An 18,554-nucleotide genomic window follows, 5' to 3' on the forward strand; every position below is an offset into this window, starting at 1 on the left:
AGCACAGTGCCAGGCACACAATAAGCACTTTATAAATGTTAGGTGTTAATCCTCTCTGGAAAACATCAAGGCCAGGCCAGTGGCAGGGAGTCCTGCATGGAGTAAGGGCTACCTTCCATGCTTGGGTCAGGGTGGGAGCCCCCATGGAAATCCTCAGCCTCTCCTTGGTGAACCAGGCAGCCACAAAGGAACTAACAGGCAGGGAGGTCCCTGGGAGCCCGTCTGGCTCCGGGTTCAGAGACCTGGGTCCAAACCCGAGGCTCCCTAGTGTTTGCAGAGGTGACCTTGGACTAGTCATTGGCCATCTCTAGGCGTGGCCAGCAGGAGCCATGTATTTGTAGACGACCAGTGTGTGGCCTGGTTTGTTACAAGAGAGGGAGAATTGAGCTACCCCGCGCTGGGAGGGCAGCCCCTGTGCAGACAGGTCACAGATGGCTGGCAGGTCCCACCCTGGGCCCAGCCAAAGGATCGCCAAGGCCAGCCCCCCACGAACCCAAGTGAAGAAGCTTCCATTCCAGACATCAAGGCCACAGACCATGGAGTGAGGGGCACCTGGTCCCCCCAGTCCCCACTTCATGGGAGGCGAGGAAGCCAAGGCCCGCCAGAGGGCAGTGCTCCCCTGAGCCCCATGCTGCCAGCCCACTGCCACAGCCTGGCCATTTTCTGTTTTCAAAGGGGAAGTGGAAAGATCCCGTTAGGAGCAGGTGTTTCCAGGAAGAGCTGCAGAAGCCGTGGCAGCAGACTGGATTTTCCAAGGCCTATATTGTCAGTGCTTGAGAAGGCATGGTACATGGGCTGCCGGGGAATGTCCCTGAGCCAGCTTGGCCCCTGGGGCCACATGCCCAAGTCAGGAGGCACCCAGACAGGCACCAAGGGGAGCCCTAGATCTGGGGCAGCCTCCATGAGCTATGAGCCAGAAAAGGAGATGCTTTGCTCGGAGTGAAGGAAGCTGGAAGCCCTGGCTGGGTGACCTTGGGAAAGTCAGGTCTGTTTCCTCCTTTGCCTCTGTCCCAGAGGGTTGTTTGGACCCCATGAAGGGCTCCATGTGCATTCTGCCTCCAGCCCTGTCATTACAGTCGGCACCAAGGCCTGTAGCAGGCAGGCAGCCCTCTGGTCACCCCGTGCCCCCAACCCCTTTCCTCTGGGTCCTCCAGCTAACAGGCCCAGGCTGCAGGGCCTATGGGCAGGGGAGGGGAAGAGAGCAGACAGAGGCATGCTGTAAGCTGTGGTGCCAGCAGCACCCCACCCCCACCCTGGTCCAGCCGCTGCAGAGGTGCCCCTGCTACGAATCAGTGATCTGGGGCAGTGAGTGGTGACCAATAATTGTCTTCAGGATTAGCTTTATTAGGGTCTGGGAGCGGCCAGGAGAGGGTCGGGGCAGAGCTGCGAAAACTCTGTCTTCCTTGCTCCCCTCCATCCTTCCCCCTGTGCCTAGAAAGGAGGCAGATACACATGAAGTCAGTCAATCACCAGAGTTCCTGCTGAGAGCTCCAGGGCCAGCTTTCAGACCCAGGAAAGATTGCCAAGCCCAGCTGGAGAGCCAGGGCCTGGGCCCAGGCCCCTGGGGTTGCCCCAAGTCCAGGCAGTGGTTGGGCTGGGAGCAGAGGAGGGAGGAACAGAGTGTGAACACTCCTGAGGCACACTGAGAGTCCTAAGGCATTCTGGCTCCAGCTGGTAGGGGCTGGCCGAGCCCTGATGATGCCTGGCGGAGCCACCCCGTTGTCCCCTTCCTGAGTCCTGACAGGAGGCTGAACGTTGGAATCCAATGAGGTTTCACAATGAGAGGAACTTCTTTCTGGCCAGAGGGTTCTCCAGGGCCGAGATAGGGTACAGGTACCACATGACGACGCCTGATGGGTTGACAACCACCGTGAACTTGGTGTCTGCCACGAGGCCGCTGATGATGTTTCCAGTATAGACGTCCTGGGCCTGGAAGAGGAGATGCGGCAAGCGTCAGGACCCTGCACAGGGTCAGCGGGACCTACCCCAGCCTACCCCAGGAGCCAGAGCTGGGAAGGACGTGGAGATCAACGCTGATCCTCCCCCTCCTCCAGAAGAAACTGAGGCCCGGAGGGGGCGGGGGCTTTCCTGGCAGTGTCTCCAGCTGTGCAGCGTCTCCAGCAGCATCTCTGGCGCCACTCACCTCATACAACAGGGAGTCTGTGAAGTTGAGAGATCTGAGCGTGGTCTTATAGCGGTAGGGCATGTCCGTCCTGCGGCTGAAGAAGACGATGGCGTTGGCTTTCTGGGACAGCGGGCGCACGAACACCTCGATCTTGTCTTTGGTCTGAGGCAGAGAAGCCACAAGCAGCTCAGTCCCTTCCCTGGGGCCTCCCTGATCCAGCTCAACCCTGGCCTGCCTGGGCAGCCTCAGGGCTAGGAGGGGCCATCCCCAAGAAGAAGCCCCTCCAGCCCTTGGTGGGGACAGGCAGCTCACTACCTCCAGAGAGGCAGGAGAAACATCTGCTTAGGGGGCTTTTCTTTTTGTTACTGAGCTGAAATCTGCCCTTCTGGAAGGTGTGTTCTTGTGCTGCTCTCCAGGGCCAAGCTGAACAAGACTAAGCCCCCTATGCACAGGGTAGTTTATTTCCCATGGGGCCATGTACCCTGCCCTGCCCTCCACCCACCAGCAGCCCCCAGGGCATCACTCTCCTCCTCCCCTCCTCCTGCTCATACCTGGAGGACTCTGCGCCCCTGGACACCCAGGGGATCCTGGTTAATCTTAATCATGAGCTTGTTCTGCAGAATGTCCACATTCTGGGCCGAGATGGTGCGAAGGTCCGTGGACATGAAGAGAGGGGCCGCAAAGATTGTCCAGAGGGCCATCTGAGCCTTGGCCTGCTCAAAGCTCAGGCCGTAGTTCCCAATGAGCAGCTGGAAGGAAGGATGAAAGACAGACTTTACATCAGACCTGGTCTTCCTGGAGTGTGAGCACCAGCCAGTGTGGGTGCCAGCTGGTGTGAATGCCAGGCAGTGTGAGTGCCAGCCGGTGTGAGCACCAGCCAGTGTGAAGATCAGAACACCAGCCAGTGTGGGTGCCAGCCGGTGTGGCTGCCAGGCTGTGTGAGCACCAGCCAGTGTGAACGCCAGCTGTGAAAGCCCACAGCCACCGCCTCTCCCACCGTGGCCCACCCAGCCCAATACCATGTCTGGGTCATTCCAATGGCCGGGGCCCGCCACAGACTGCAGCACATCCTGGTGCTTTGTGAACCAGTCCACGATAGAGAGGACGCTCTGCCATGAGTCCTCGATGTCATCATAGTTGCGCCAGAGGTTGCAGATGTCCATCAGGAGGGTGTAGTTCACCTGGAAATCAGCAGCCAGGTGGGCCAGGCCATCCCTCCTGGCCCTGGGAATGGACCCTCTAGACCCTCCCCCTCCCCCAGGAGTGAGCCTTGTCCTGCCCACACATGGATTTGGAGACCCCATTCTAGTCCTGGTGCTTTGACCTCACTTGGTTTCCTCATCTGTAGAGTGGTCAGGATGAACTAGACCGGGGGCCACATGTAGCCTCAAGGTCGCAGGTTCCCCACCCCTGGCCTCTTGGCTTCTGTCCTGCTGAGGGCTCAGGTGGGGGGGAAGGAGGGGCTCACCTCAGGAGGGAGGCCCCCGTCATAGGCTGGCCAGCTGCAGGAGTAGGCGATGGGGCGGCCTGTGGCATTCAGGGCTTTTGCCATATCAGGGTACCCTGAAAAGGGACAAATACCCACAGTCAAGGAAGGTCCAAGAATGGGGACAGGGGCAATCCAGTGTGATCAGGAATGACCGCCATGGCTGAGACAGCCTCCCACCTTGGGATCTCAAAGGGAGGGAAATGGGCCTGCTCCGGTGTTTCCTTCAGACCCTCCTGCCTCCCCAGGGCCATCATTACCACCAGCCTGGGCACTGCCTGCCCTCCTCCCCAGTGGCCTAATGCCAGGCCCGGATCCCTCCCAACGGCTTTCCTGTGGGCCCTGGGCAGACAGCAGGGGCACACTTGGGGACATCCAGGGGGCTGCGGACACCAGACTCACGCACCCTGAGCACGGTCCTCAGCACTAGAGTAGCACCCGTCCAGCTTCAGCATGTCCACGCTCCAGTTGGCAAAGGTTTGGGCGTCCAGGGCCACCTTGTCCAGCATGGTGCCTGGGTAACCCATACACGTCTTGTTCCCTATGTCTTCATAGATGCCCAGCTTCAAGCCCCGGGCATGAACCTGGTGGTGAGAGAGAGGAGGAGCTGAGGATGGGAAGGGCGGAGAAGGCCCATCCCTTGGGGCGTGGGGGGCCACGGCTTCCCTTTGTCCTCGGGGGGGGGGGGCGGTATCCCCTGCCCCGGAGCTCACATAGTCTGCCAGGTACTTGATGCCGTGTGGGAATCTCTCAGGGTCAGCCACCAGGACCCCGTGCTCATCCCGCTCAAACATCATCCAGCAGTCATCGATGTTGATGTAGTTGTAGCCCAGGTCCCTCCAGCCATCCTCTACCAGGCGGTCAGCCATATCCATGAACAGGCGCTCACTGCCAGGTGGGAACAGGAGAGGGAGCACACACTGAGACCCTCCCGGAGGTGCGGAGGATCTCACTCCACTCCCTGGAGCCTGAGCCTTGCCCTGGCCTAGGGGGGCTGCAGTGCCATCCTCCCCACTCCCACCTGGAATCCCACCCAGCCTGCATCCCTGCCAGTAGGCCCAGACCTGCTTGACAAGACCCAAGGCCTTTAAGCTGGTGCCAGATCCCAGGCTCCTGGGGCCTGTTTTCAGCTCAAATGCTGACTTGTCCAAGCTCCCTCTAGGCAGGAGTCCCCACTGAGCCCTGGGCCCCCAGGTCAGTCCAGGGGGCGCCCCCTCAGGTCCCCTGGGGGTTCTCTTCATGCCCGTACCCACCTGATACAGTTGTCAGGGTCTTCCTCACAATCAGTGTTACAACGGTACCGTTCCCAGGCCAGCCAGCCCATGGGGGGTGTCCGCATCAGCCCATTTTCCAGAGAGAACACTTGGACCACCAGGGCCAGCAACATCACTGTCAGCTTCATGACTGCAAGCTGGGGGAAGGGGAGGGGGCTTGAGCAGGAGCCCCCAGGGCTGGTGGCTTCTCCCCTGCTGGGTTTCCAAGGTGAGAGCAGCCAGTCCCCAACCTCGACGGGAAGAATGAAATCTCGAATCCGACCCCAATGTGGAAACAAACCCTCTAAGTCCCTACGACTCCCAAAGCCCTGGATTTGGAAGGGACCAGCACTGCCCGCCTGCCAGGAGTTTACTGTCTACAGGAAATGGACACACACCGAGAAGGGGGACGATGGTGAATCACTGGACGCAGTAGCCCAGAACGCGCCCTCCCTTAGACCCTGCCCTTGGGGGGAGGTGGCAGGATGGGCAGTGCCAGCTCCCTGGGAAGATCACTGCCCAGCCTGGCACTCTCCGCCATACCGCCCATACCAAGGTTTGGGCCGAATTCAGAGCCAGTGGCCCCACACACACCCCCACCCCGTGACCCCCTTCTGGGGCGTTCCCCAACGTCTGAGACCTTTGGAGTGGGAGGCCTCCTCCTCCAGGAAGCCTTCCAGACAACCCCCCACCCCCACCTTAGGGGTGCCCCCATGGGGGTGGGCTCTGTGCAGGGGCCAAGCTCAGGTTTCCTCTTGAATAATGATAGCAGAAGTAGTAGCAGCAGTACCTACATTATCTCACTTAATCCTTAAGCCTGGAGTGGAGCTCTGAAGACCCTACTGGTCTCCCACCACCCTCAATCCCACCTCCCCTCCCCCCCTCCAGATAGCTCCAGGCTCCCAAGAGCTGGGTCATCGAGCCCATTTTAGAGAAGACAAAACTGAGGCTCGGGGTCTGCACAACCAGAACAGGGCGAGGAGCCTCTCGTCCAGCCCCTCATTTTACAGGAGGGGAAACTGAGGCCCGGCGGCGAGGCCCCTCTCCCGGCCGCTCCCGGGGCTGCCCCGCCTCTGCCCCCCAAGTCCGCGCGGTCCCCGCGGTGGTGCAAGTGTAGACCGACCGGCAACCCCGGAAGGAGGTCAAGGACTCAGAGCCGGCTCGTCCTTGGACGGGGAAACTGAGGCACGCGCCGCCGCATGAGTGGTTGGGGTTGGTGGGATGAAAGCGGGGAAAAGGAGGAGGGTCCGAGAGGTCGGCGGCTCCATCCCCTCACTTACTGGAAGGGAAACGGAGGCCCGGGTCCCACCCAGAGAGGGCGGTCGGGGCAGCGTCCCCCCCTCCACCGCCAGGGCGCCCCGGTCTCCGCGCGGATCCCTTACCTGGACAGGTGGGGCCAAGCCTACCTCGCTCTGCACCTCCGAGGCCGGTGCCAGAGGCTGGGGACCTCCAGCTATTTGTTCCGCACACACGTGACCACCGCCGCCCCCCACCAATCACGGGAGCCGAGCCGAGGGGCGGGGCCGAGTGGCGTCACCTAAACAGCCCTGCCCCCTGGGAGCTCCGCCCCTCGAGCCTTCGGAACGCGCAGGCCCCCCAAGCCCCGCCCCCTCTCCTTAGGGGCCCGGGAGGTCCGGCCTCGGGCGCCTGGCCGTGTCTTGCAGCTGGGGGTAGTACGTGCTCCTGGGCAGGGCTGGCGAGGGATGGCTACCTGGAACGGGAGACCGGCCCGCTGCACCTGGATTCCAGACCAGAAGGTGAAGCTGCAACTTGACCTCCCACCTCCGACAGTCTAGCCCAGGGGTTCCGAACCCGGGTCCGCACACTTGTTTTTGGACAACTGCATTTCAGTATAATCGGTTTCCTTCCTCGCCCTTTGCATTTGGTTTTACGCGTTTGATGACATTCTGCTAGGCGGCGGGGCTTTTTTGGCCCAAGGGCAACGAAGACAAGCCCCGATCTAGTCCGCATCTACCTCGAGGCAGTTTCTGCTTCGGTTACACCAGGGTTTTAGACTTTGATGCGGATTCCTAAGGGGTAAAAGTAATATTAAGGGTTCCTTTTCCAGTACTTTGTGAAGCCCCCAGTTTATTCTCTAACCTGAAGGAGTCCTAAAGTCTCTTCCCCTTGTCTTAAAACACCATAAAACTTCCCCCTTATCCTGGACCATAAAGTTCCTTGTCTCCCCCATTCTGGGTCATAAAATGTCCCCTATCTCTCTTATCTTGTGTCTCCTACCCCATCCTCCACCTTCTTCATCCCTGATTTTTAACCTCCATAAAAACTCCAAACTACATCACTGTTCTGAAACCTCTATACAAGCAGAACTCCCCCAAACATGGGGTCTCATTCAGCTTTCTGGCTAAGGAGGCCTGTGATGCTTTTTCACATAAAATAAAAGGCTCCCATTGGCTAAAAGAGAAGGTCTAAGTGAATCCCTTCCCATCTGAACCAGCTCTCCAACTGGCACCTCAAAAACAGGGTTAGGCAGGACACCTCCCAGTTCTGACATTCTGTTTTCTGAGCCCCCACTTTCCAACATTCCCTGGGCCAAGCTCCTTTGAAGCCCTGACATTCCTTCCTCCAAGGTCTCAAAACAGTCAACAAACATTAAGTACCTACTCTAGGTGCTGGGGCTGCAGGAAAGGCACAAGTCAGTCCCTGCTCTGGTGGTGCTCACAGTCTAATGGTGGGCTGTGTATAAACAAGGGTAAATGGAGGTAATGGTAGAGGGAAGGTGCTGGCCCCAAGGAGGGCCAGGCAAGGCTTCTTGCACTAGAGAGGTGTGAGCTGAGTGTGAAGGGAAGCCAGAAGGTGGGTCCTAGGCAGGAGGGGTAGCCAGTGACAATGCAGAGCAGAAGCCAGAGCATTCTTTGTGCAAGGGACCACAAGATGGCCTGGGAAGCGGTTTACAGAGTAGGGGGAGTGGTTTCAGGTGGAAAAACACTGGAAAGATTGGGGGGTGGGAGGCAGGCTGTGAAGGGCTTGGAATAGGCTCAATAGAGGATATGTGAGCCCAGACTGGGTAATAGGGAGCAATGGATGGTGCTGGGGGGAATGGGGCAGTAACGTGGTCAAACTTGACTTTTAGAGCTCCCAGCGTCCCTGTTTCCTTGGTTCTCAGGCCCCTCCAGCTCTGACATTCCCTGTTCTAAGGCCCCTCCCAATTCTTACATCCTCTGTTCTAAGCTCCCTCCCAACCCTGACAACCTCAGTTCTAAGCTTCCAACTCCAATATCCTGTTCTAAAGCCCCTCCCAACTCTGACATCCCGTATTCTAAGTTCCCTTCCAGCCCTGACATCCTCTGTTCTAAGCTCCCTTGAAGCCCTACCGTTCTCTCCATCCCATCTTCTCTGCAGCTATGGCTCTCCAGGGTCCCTTCCCCTTCCGTTCCTGTTCCCCATTCTGGGCCTCTCCATTTGGTGGGAGGGCCCTGCTTTCGGCTCAGCCTCCCTCCCTTCCTCCCCCTCGATCTAGCTGCGGCCCTGGGTATTGCCCAAATCAGGCAGGGCCGCCTTAGCCCTTCCCCTAGGTTGCTGCCTTCTTTCCTGCCCTCCTTCCTGACCGCCTTCTCTACCGCCTGGGGATGGGGGGCTGGAGGAGCAAGAGCTAAGATCCAAAGTCAAGGTAATGCCCCATCCCCCCTTCTGCAGCTCGTTGGGTGCCAAGTTCAAGTTAGAGGATCTCAGTCCTGGATAGCCAGAGTGTTTTTGGGGTGGGGGCGGTGCTGCCACGTGGCTCCCCAGGAAATTCCAGAGGCTGGACTCCTGTCCCCCTCCTCTTCCCGAGTCTGTCCATTTTGCTCCTGGCATCGATGGGGAGGAGGAGCTGGCTGGGATGCTGTCCAGGGCCCATTACCCAGAAGTCAGTCCCAGATCCCTGGGGTGGGGGACCAAAGGGGAGGGAGGGAGGGACAGAGGAGTGGCATGTGCCCTGAGGATACATACAAGGGCCTGACAGCCACGGAGACTTGAAGAATCACCCTCTGGAATCCAGGAGTTTGGAGGGACCTTGGACCAGCCCCCAGGGTCCAGTCTGGGCCCTGCCACTTACCTATTCCCCCTTGCTGTGCCAGGACAGAGGCTGTCCTAGGTGGTCTCTGGAGCTGCCTCGAGTTCTAAATCAGTGAAGCTATAATCTGTTCTGGACATGTAGAACCTCAGTGTGGTGCACAGAGTCCAGAAGAGACAGATTCAAATCCCCCCCTCCCTCAGACACTCAATAGCTGTGTGACCCTGTGCAGTGAGTCCCTGGGTCTCTGTTCCCTCATCTGTAAAAATGACGGGCTTGGGCCTGCTTCCCTGTTCACTAAACATCAAATGTGGACAGTGGGACCATTATCTGTAGCAGCAGATTTGGCGTTTGGATAGTCCAGGCCCTGCCCCCTTCCCAGGCTGATGCCAGCTGCCGTCTGGTTTCAGGGCGAGGCTGGCTGAATCCCTCTGCCCTCCCTTGTCCCCACCACCTGAGGCCACCAGCTGAGGGAAAGGAAAGAGCCCCCTGCAATCAGACCATGGTGTGAATCTCAGCTCCAGCTCATGGGAACATTCTGGGGAAAGGGACATAAAATGTGAGTGGGCCTTAAGTCCCAGAACATGACAGGCCCCTGGACAGGTTGCCTCCTCCATCGGACTGGGAGCTTCCTAAGGGCAGGTTTGCATCCCCAGCCCTTAGCACAGAGCTTGTGGGCTTCAGGGAGACCCTGAAATACCTGAGCACATCCTGGTGGGTGGTCCCAGCCTTTGTCCAGGCCAGCCCTGAGTGTGCAATAGAAGGTGGCCAGGGAGATAAAGGAATGCTGTCCCCCACCCCCATCCCTAGACTGTGCATAAGATAAGAATGTCCTAACTGGAATGTCCTTGCAAGGAACAGATTACAGTGTTCTCTAGGGCAGAGGCCCTTCCCTGTTCTTCATCTCCCTACCTTCAGCCCCAGGACCTGATGAACTCAGTTTGTATCAGGCCACTTTTCAACTCTGAGCCCAGCCCTCTTGTTCCCTAAAGGGCAGAGAATGAAGGACTCCAAGCAGTCAGAGCTGGAAAGCTCCTGAGGGATCCCATTTTACAGATGGGGAAATCGAGGCTGCCAAACTTCCTGCTCCCAGGAGAGGAAAGGAGGTCATTAGATCCTAGACTGAGCTTTGAGGGACCAGAGAAGGCATCAGGTCCACTCCCCTCATGAGTGAAGACCTGGCCCAAGGTCAGACAGCAGCCAGTGTTTGAACCCAGTTCCCATGACTCCAACCCCTGCAGAGGTAGAAGCAGTAGGATTTGCTGTGAGGGAAAGGGTGAGCCAAAGATCACAGGATTTCCAGCTGAAAGGGACCATGGAAGTCACCTGGTCCAACCCCAATCTGTCATCTGACAGATGAGGAAACTGAGGCCCAGAGAGGTCTGCCCTAAGAGCCAGGATTTGAGCCCAGGTCATCCGACTCTAAATCCAGAGGCTTTTCTGGTCTTGCAAGGTCTTCCTGCACGGTCTCATTAGGGACCAGAGACTTGGGTTCAAATGAAGCTTACTTGGTGGGGGAGGGGCAGCCCACAAGGCGGGTCTCCAAGGAATGGAAGGAGCAGAGCCAGGGGAGGTGGGATGTTCTGGGCTCTTGGAACTTGGGGTCTTGCCTGGGAGGGACCCCGGGCTTAGGTGCCCCCTCATTTGACAGAAGAGGAAGCGGCACCGGCGGCCCCGGGCTCGCCAGGAGTGGACTCTAGTGCTGGGAGAGCCGAACCGGTCCTGGCCTAAGCCGCTGTGGCCTAAGGTAAGTCCCTTGAGCATCGGCTACTCCCCCTCCCTCTCTCACTCCGCCCTCAGGCCCCAGGTGTTCTCTCCTGCCCTCCTGGGAACACTCAAGGACTCCTAACACCAATTCACTTCCCGCTCAGGGCCTCAGTTTCTCCATCTGTAAAATAAAGTGGTTGGCCTTAATTTTTTAAAATAAGCTCTTATGGATCCCTTTTGTTTCTACACCCGCCAAATTTCTCCCGTACACTTTCCCCAGCCCCTCCTAGAGAGCGAGCCCTGATAACGGAGTGCTGAGATGGCCCAGCCCAGACAATGCTGTATCAAAGCTTGGCTTCAATTAAAGGGCTTCGTCCTTCCCCAACAGACCAAGAGTGTGACATTCCCGGATTCCCCACTGGAAGGGGCTTGGGGGTTATCCAAGCCTCCTGGCTCTGAGTGACTGGCCTAAGGTCAGGGAGCCAGGGGTGGACCCCAGGCCTACCGCCAGAGGAGGGCTTGTCAGCAGGGCTCCCTTAGGTCAGGGGATGGTTCCTGGTCCTCCCCTCCTTCCTTCTGCTCCCACATGGAGGGGGCACCTTGGCCTCTTGACACCCTGCCACATCGTTCAGCCTCTCGGCTTCCCCTCTGTCCACAGGGCCCAGGCAGCCAGTGCCATGAAGCTGAATGAACATAGCATGGCCCACTACGCCGTGAGTGGCTCTCCGGCTGACCACGAGGGCTTCCTGCGTCGCTGCAGCAGCCCTGGAGCCCGCCAGCCCACAGCTGGGGCCGGTGGCCCCTGCGCTAGATTCTGGTTCGTGCTCAAGGGGAATCTGCTCTTCTACTTCGAGGGTCGGGAGAGCCGGCCACCCCTGGGCCTCATCGTGCTGGAGGGCTGCACCGTGGAGCTCTGCGAGGCATCCCAGGAGTTCGCCTTTGCCATCCGATTCGATGCCCCTGGGCTGCGGCCCTATGTGCTGGCAGCCGAGGGGCCCGAGGCCCAGGAGGCCTGGGTGAAGGTGCTCTCCAGGGCCAGCTTCGGCTACATGCGGCTACTGGTGCAGGAACTGGAAAGGCAGCTGGGAGAGGTGCAGCTGGGCTTCGCCTGCCACCACCCCGGCTCCCGCCACTCACCCCACAGGGCGGGCCCCCCTCCGGACCGGCCACCCCCGCAGCCTGAGGATGAGCTCAGGGAGGGCAGCCCCTTGGCAGATACAGAAGGGGAGGAGGTGGCTACAAAGCTCCCCACTCCACTGGGCCGACGGCGCCTAGCTGAGAGCTGCTCCTGGGGCACGGCCAGCCTGCCCCTGAATGGGGGGGACAGCCCGGTTTCCCCAGAGACCTCCTGCTTCCCCAAGCTGCATGACTGGTATGGCCAGGAGATCATCGACCTCCGCAGGGAGTGGCTGCAGGCCAGGGACCTGGGTGGCACGTTGTGAGGGGAGGGCAGGGGGCCCGGGGCTCCTGACCCCCCCACCCTGGTCTGGCTTCCGCTGGGGAAGAAGCTGCCTGTTCACTCTCCTCAGCCCCAGCCCCCTCCTCCTTTCCTATCTTTGTTACGGTCCCTGGGCTCCCACTGGGCCACTGTCCACAGGGAGGTATGACCCCCTCTTCTTTCCCTTCCCTAACTGCTCAGGACACAGGGTTCAGAATCCTCAGGACAGTCAGAAAGGAAAGACGACTGCCGAGTGACCTGAGGGGAGTCACTGAGCAGCTCCGTGCCTCAGTTTCTCCACTTTGCAAAAGTCACCAGGAAGGGGATCTCTAACAGCTCTGAACCCTACGATCCCAGAACACGAGGTTGCAAGAAAAAGGTGCTAATGAGACAGTTTAGTGGATAGAGCTGGCCTCGAGGGCCGGCACTGTGACCCCATTTCACAGATGAGGAAACTGAGGCCCCCAGGGAGGGGACCCGGTGAGGGCTGAGCCTTACACCGCATGACCTTCAAACAGAGGTCAGGGACCAACCCGGGGGCGTTATGGAGGGATTCCCTTTGGGGCTGGGTTGGTGGTTTCTGGTTACAGGTTCCTGGAACCTTAATTATCACGGAAAGAAAATAGCCTCAAAGCAAAAACCTGGGAGAGATCCGGGCCTGTGAGAGACTGGGGCCACAGGCGACTCCTTGCCCTCCATCCCCCTAGATGTTAAGGGAGATTAGGGAGGAGATAAGGACTGAGGCCAGATCCAGGCCGGTTGCCCTGCCCTAGCAGGTGCCTGCCTCTCACTGCCTGGGGACGTAGCTCTGGGGGTCAGCACAAGGGTCACAGGGTCCTGGACTGAAAGCTGCGAGGGTCTTCAGGTGTCAGCTGGTCCCGAGTCACCTTTTTACAGACGAGGGAACTGAGCCGAGAGGCTGGAAAGTGTGCGAAGTAGCCCCTGCCAAGGTGGGGGGAGGTTCCTCCCTCCGCACCCACAGCAGAACATCTGAGTCAGAAGGAAGTCCAGAGGCCACCTGCCCAACTTCCACAACTGTCAGAGGCGGAGTGTTGCCCACCAGGGCTGAGGCTCGAAACGGGACCTCTGGCTGGCTGGATGCCACCCTGCCGGGGCAGGCTTCCCGTAGGATCCAGGGACTAGTTCTGGCAAACTCCCCCGCCCCCACCCCAGAGCCAGCATCCCCTCAAGGAAGCCCCTAACACCACAGGCTGGGCCAGCCCTGGGCAGGGTGAAGCTGCCCAGCTTGCAGTGGCCACATGTTTCCCCCTACTTGTGCTCTCTGGAGGCAGCTGGTGGCACAGTATGAGGGCTGGACCCAAGTTCAAGTTCCGCCTCAGACCCTGCGTGACCCTGGCCAAGTCGAGTAGCGCCTCCCTCCCCAAGGTTGTTGTGAACATCCAATGGGATCTGTAAAGTGCCTGTATGCAGTCGGTGCTATATAAATGCTTCTTGCTTCTCTGTGTCTCTGGATCGACTCCAGCCTGGGCCAGAAGGGGCTCCATAGTTACTGCAGCAGCTTTGCTGAGTCCAGGGCTTCATAGCAGGAGTTCATGGACCCCTAGATTTGAGGGGGGCCGTGACCTTGGATGGGGAAAAGTGAGAGGACATTTGCTTTATCATGAATGGGGCATTTCAGGCATGGAAGGGCCTAGGAGGGGGGAGTACGGAACTCCCTCCAGCAGCAAACACTGGGCACTCAATAATTGTTTCCCAAGGGGTCACCCGTCAGAGTCGGGGGTACCCGCGGGTGGTCCAGGGGTTTGGGAGCTTGGAGGTGGACAGGGAGACGGCGATGGGGGCTAGCTCGGGGGCGACCCTGGCCGGGCCAATAGGGAGGCACAGCAGTCCCCCCTGGGGCCAAGGGGAGGAGGAGCACAAGAAGGGGCGGGCGTTTTTAGAGTGAGGCTCACAGGGGGCTCAGAAACGCTCTGAGGTCGGTGCCACTTTCATCGCCCCTTTTTACGGACGGAGAGGCAGTGAAGTGACCCCCGGCTCCGGGGTTCTGAGAAAGAAGTGGGTCCCCCTCCAGCGCTAAGTGCACGCCGCCCTGCCCCTCTCGTGCCTCAGTTTCCTCATCTGTCAAAGAAGGCCCCCAGGGCCCCTTCCGGCTCTAGCAGGCCGGACACGTGGCCTCCCAGGCCCCCCTGGCCTCTCAGAGCCTCGGTATACTCCTCCGTAAAACGGGGTCGGGGGCGTGGCCCAGCCTCCCTCGCCCGGCTTCCTTCGCAGCTCGCAGCTCGCAGCCGCGCCCTCAGGACAGCTCCGGGGCGGGGCACGGCGCTCGATGACGTCACCGCGCAGCCCATCGCCCGTGTCCTCCCCCTCCCTCCGCAGGGAGCGCGGCCGCTCGGGCGCGCGCAGGGGCAAGGTCCGGGAATCTCGCTCGGGGCTATCGCGAGAGCCGACGGCAGGCGTCTTCCTCCGGTCGCTGGCCGTCACCGGTCAGTCCATCCGCAAGGTCGGGGGCAAGATGTCGCTAGGAGGGGCTCGCTGGCTGGCGGTGGCCGCGCGGAGCGGGGCGCTCTGGCTGGGGCCGGCCCCGCGGAAGGCCGGGAGCGGCCTGGGGCAGGGCTCAGTCCCTTCGCGGTCCCTCATCGCCACCCGCAGCGGAGCCATCTTGCCCAAGCCGGCTAAAGTAAGTGAGGGGGTGGGGCGAGGCGGGGCTGCGGCCAATCAGCGCGCGGGGCCGCCGTGGGCGGGCCAATCCTCGCGGCTGGCTACGCTGACGGGCGGGCGGACCTCGGGGGCCGGCCCGGAAGCGGCTAAAGGCGTGGCCAGAGTGGGGGTCGCGGCCGCCTCGTCTCAGCCCCTGCTGGGGGGACGTGACGCCCTGAGGGCGGGGGGGTGCGGTGGGGGTGCAGTCAACACCCGGGAAGGCCGTGGCGGCGGGGCCCTTTTGTCGCCCCTCCCCTCCCCCCCGGGTCGTTCTGGGCAGGTCGCAGCGGGGGGTGGGGGCGCACTGGGGATCCCGGAATAGAGGTGCTGGAAGGGATTCCCCCTAGGGTGGGGGGAGGGGCTTCTTGGGAGATGCTCCCTCCCCCCAAAAGAGGCCAGTAAGTGACCACTGCTCACTTGACCAGGCTCAGCCAAGTGACCTTCCGGGGGCTTCGCTTTGAGCCAGTGTTTTGGGCACTGAGGGAACGTTCACCCCCAGGAGTTCCCCCTCAAGGGGCAGCGGGCGCACTCAGACATGTGGCCTGCCTCAGTTTCCTCATCTGTAAAATGAATGTTAGCTGGTATCACTGCCCCTCCTCATCAGAACCTCCCACTTGCATGGCTTCATTCCGCTCCTGGACAAGGGAGCCGATGGTCCTGATCCCCCAGGAGGGCACTGAGGGGGTGATGGTGCCCCCGAGCCCTCAGACCGCGGGTCTCCTCCTCCACCGGAGGGGCTCCAAAGCTCACCCCAGCTGGGCAGGAGCCTGCTGGGGAGCTGGCTGGCCATTAAGCCATTCCAGGAGATCCCCCTTTCTAGCAGATGGCACTTTGCCTGGAGCAGAGCCAGCTGCCTCAGCCTTGGTCCTCACTCCTCCATTCAGCCGTTTGTCTTTGGTACTTGGCCAATAATTGCCAGGTGTTTCCACGTTTTTAGCCACTAGGAACATTTTCCCTTAACTTGTCTCCTGGCCTCTTCATCCCCCGCTCATCTCCCTCCAAGCTTCGATTCCCTGTTTGTCCGAAAGCCTTCAGGAGGAGGTGTTTCTCAGGGTTCGCAGCCCTTCCCTGCTGGGGTTTCATGTCTCACACCCCGCTCTTTGTGGATGCTCCTCTGTGTTTGATATCCTGCAGATGTCCTTCGGCCTTCTCCGGGTCTTCTCGATTGTAATTCCCTTCTTGTACGTGGGAACACTCATCAGCAAGAATTTTGCTGCCCTCTTGGAAGAACACGACATTTTTGTCCCAGAGGACGACGATGATGATGATTAATGGGTAAGATTCCATTGCTCCCTGCCTGGGCTAAGGGAGGCTCCTCTATATACCTGAAGTACAGGATAGGTCCGGAGAAGTTTAGCCTGCACAGTCCTGGCCTGGCACTCGGGGTCTGGGTTCAAAAGCTGTCTGTAGACCCCAGCAAATGACTTCACCTCTGGCACCTCAGCAGTTCCTTATGCACCTCCCTTTCAGAGTGGTTGTGAGGCCCAAACAAGGATTCTGTGTAGAGTGCTTTGCGGACCTTCAGAGTGCCAGATGGGAGCGATGCTGGCCCAGATTGTCTGGAGACGCACAGCTCAGGGGGACTCAGAAAAACCCTAGAGGCCAGGGCCTGGCACATAGTAGGCACTTGTTCACTCGTGATGTCTGCTGAATGAAGCTTGCCCCTGCCATCTCCCCCACAGCAGGCACTCCTTTGGGTGCCTGATGGTCTTCATTTTCTTACCCCACTAACCTCCCTGTGCATTTAATGCCCCTTCCCTCCAAAGCAGCCTCATTTCAGCATAAATGCCTCCTCCTTCAGTGTCGGTGCAAAGGGGTACCTGCCCCTGGTGGGCACAGACAGGGAACCTTCTAGGAAAGAAAGAAGCCCTTGCGCTTCCAGCTGCGTTTGGACAAGCTATTCAAACAGTGGCACAGTCCTTCCTTCGGGCGTGTCTTTTTCCTCACACAACCCTCCACCCAGGTTACACTGGTTTCAGCTACCAGAGGCTTTCCAAGGTGTCCTGGGGGGTTCCTAAGGGGAAGCTGGTGTAGACAGAGGGGATTCCTCTTGAGGGATCAGTTGGCCTGGGTGCCTTCTGAGATCCCTGCCGGCTCTGAGGTGACGCCCCGTGAATTCTGCCTTTTCATCGATTTACTTTGCTCTGATCTGTGCAGGGCAGAGGCCTAACTCCCATCACGGAATGAGTGAAGGGGAGAAAGATGAACTGGAGGTTGGCCTGTGGCCTGAGATGACCCAGTCCATTGAGGCCAGATAAGTAGAGTGGTGGGCCTCCTTCTGGTCCGCCCCAGCCCAGGGCCCCTGAGGACGACCTAGGGGGAGTCCCTTCACCTTCTCTAAAATAAAGGGCCCTGGGATGGCTCACAGCAGGGGGACCTTTGAGGAGCTGATCCTAAGGCCCATTTTGGTCGTGCCTGAAGGTTTACAAAAGTTTTCAGAACCCCAGGAGGTAGAGGATAGGAATACTTGTCTGCATTTTACACATGAGGAAACAGACCCTCCAGGCTGCTGGAACTTGCCAGAATCATAGAGCAAAGCATTAGTCTTTCCCAGTTCCAAACCTGGGGCTTTCCCTGTTCTTCCCCACTGTCTCCTGGCCATCTAGCCCAGACTTCTTCCAGAGATAGCAATGGGAGCTGATGACGTATTATTCCAAGTTACAAAATGCCTCCTTCACTACACCCCTTTGAGGTACCTAGTGCAAGTGGTCTCAGGCCCATCTTATAGATGAGCAAACTAAGGCTCAGAAATTAGAGCTTCCCCACTGTCACATGGCTAATAATTGGGAACCAGGACTCCAGTCCTGATGATTCCCCAATTTAATGATTTATAAATTATTCCAAAGAAAATAAACAAATGACATTCTCCCCCAGAAGGAGATAGGCCCAAGAGATGACTGAGGTCATCCAGCAGGGCCCCGTGGTGATCCCAGGCTGGACCCTGGGGAGGGAGCAAGGTTGGGAAAGGATACTGAGGATGCTCCCTGGGCACAGTAACCTTGACCTGTGGTTGGTTTTGGCTACCAGGTCACAGAAGGGAAAAAGCTGGCGCGACCCTTCTCCTCTGATCGTAGCTCTGCTTTATACTGTAAGGTGACCTGGCCACCCAGAGGGGACAGCCGGCCCTCTCCTGACGCTGAAGCCTCCGTAGCGATCGTGCTCCTTCTCCAGAAGCAGAGGGGCAGAGGACAAACCCTCGGCCCTCCATCTCCGTGACCAGCATTCCCTGCATGGCCCAGTCGGTGTGGTGTGTGTACATAGCCTTGGTAGCCCAAACTCCCCTGTCCTCTGTGAAGGCCAGGCTGCAGCCCCAGAGCACTTGAACTATGAATAAATAGCACTTTGTGAGTGAGGCCGTGGCAGGACTGACCGTGTCTGTATTCGGGGCATGGGTGTCATGAGTGGGAGAGCCAGCTGCTGGCTGCTGACCCGGAGGCCTAGGCAGGTTCCAGGCCCAGGATGTAATCCTGGAGCATGGAGATGAGAGCTGATGCACCTGGCTGCCTGGAAGGAAGCAGTGGGTGGGAGCCAGAGGTCAGGCCTGGACTGGCATTCCCTTCTCTGGTTTCACTGTCCGTCTGCTCCAGCCATGGTGCTGAGGCTGGTCATAGGGGAAGGAGGCAGCCCCACACCCACAGCGAGGCTGCAGGCCCCATGGTCCCCATCATTGGGTTTTCTTACTCCGATGTTCAGAGGCCACGTGGGGGCTAGTTTGGTGGGCTGCCTTCTCTGATGTTGGAGCCCACTGTTCTTTCATGTGTAAATCCGCCTGCGCCTGGCCTTCTTTCTGGGGCATGGAGGGGCTCTTTTGGGGCCACTTAGTCTCCATTTTTTGTTGTGTTAATTTGTACAGTTAACATTTTTGTAAGTGTCCA

General features: G+C 59.1%; 3 protein-coding genes across 6 annotated transcripts; 2 read left to right on the forward strand and 1 right to left on the reverse strand.

Annotated features, from left to right (window-relative positions):
- Positions 1-1,323: 1,323 nt before the first annotated feature.
- Positions 1,324-8,275, reverse strand: NAGA (alpha-N-acetylgalactosaminidase). 3 transcript variants are annotated; one of them, XM_036761655.1, is made up of 10 exons: positions 8,197-8,275; positions 6,576-6,894; positions 4,865-5,022; positions 4,325-4,499; positions 4,018-4,195; positions 3,594-3,688; positions 3,145-3,306; positions 2,677-2,874; positions 2,144-2,287; positions 1,324-1,929 (listed from the first exon to the last, which is right to left on the reverse strand). In XM_036761655.1, the coding sequence occupies exons 3-10, from the start codon at positions 5,011-5,013 to the stop codon at positions 1,774-1,776; spliced, it is 1,257 nt and encodes a 418-aa protein (XP_036617550.1). In that variant the 5' UTR covers positions 5,014-5,022; positions 6,576-6,894; positions 8,197-8,275; the 3' UTR covers positions 1,324-1,773. The 3 variants fall into 3 exon arrangements, with proteins under 3 accessions (XP_036617550.1, XP_036617551.1, XP_036617549.1); XM_036761656.1 differs by lacking the exons at positions 6,576-6,894; positions 8,197-8,275 and adding an exon at positions 6,271-6,376; XM_036761654.1 differs by lacking the exons at positions 6,576-6,894; positions 8,197-8,275 and adding an exon at positions 6,247-6,356.
- A 111-nt stretch (positions 8,276-8,386) lies between these two features.
- On the forward strand, positions 8,387-13,482 carry PHETA2 (PH domain containing endocytic trafficking adaptor 2). The gene is made up of 3 exons (XM_036761037.1): positions 8,387-8,492; positions 10,528-10,623; positions 11,242-13,482. The coding sequence occupies exon 3, from the start codon at positions 11,261-11,263 to the stop codon at positions 12,023-12,025; it is 765 nt and encodes a 254-aa protein (XP_036616932.1). The 5' UTR covers positions 8,387-8,492; positions 10,528-10,623; positions 11,242-11,260; the 3' UTR covers positions 12,026-13,482.
- Positions 13,483-14,375: 893 nt separating this feature from the next.
- Positions 14,376-18,039, forward strand: SMDT1 (single-pass membrane protein with aspartate rich tail 1). 2 transcript variants are annotated; one of them, XM_036761040.1, is made up of 3 exons: positions 14,376-14,659; positions 15,814-15,954; positions 17,707-18,039. In XM_036761040.1, the coding sequence occupies exons 1-2, from the start codon at positions 14,495-14,497 to the stop codon at positions 15,949-15,951; spliced, it is 303 nt and encodes a 100-aa protein (XP_036616935.1). In that variant the 5' UTR covers positions 14,376-14,494; the 3' UTR covers positions 15,952-15,954; positions 17,707-18,039. The 2 variants fall into 2 exon arrangements, with proteins under 2 accessions (XP_036616935.1, XP_036616934.1); XM_036761039.1 differs by having other exon boundaries at positions 14,380-14,659; positions 17,773-18,039.
- The last annotated feature ends 515 nt before the right edge of the window (positions 18,040-18,554 follow it).

Source organism: Trichosurus vulpecula, chromosome 5, assembly GCF_011100635.1.
Source record: "Trichosurus vulpecula isolate mTriVul1 chromosome 5, mTriVul1.pri, whole genome shotgun sequence".
In the NCBI taxonomy this organism is placed as follows: Eukaryota; Metazoa; Chordata; class Mammalia; order Diprotodontia; family Phalangeridae; genus Trichosurus; species Trichosurus vulpecula.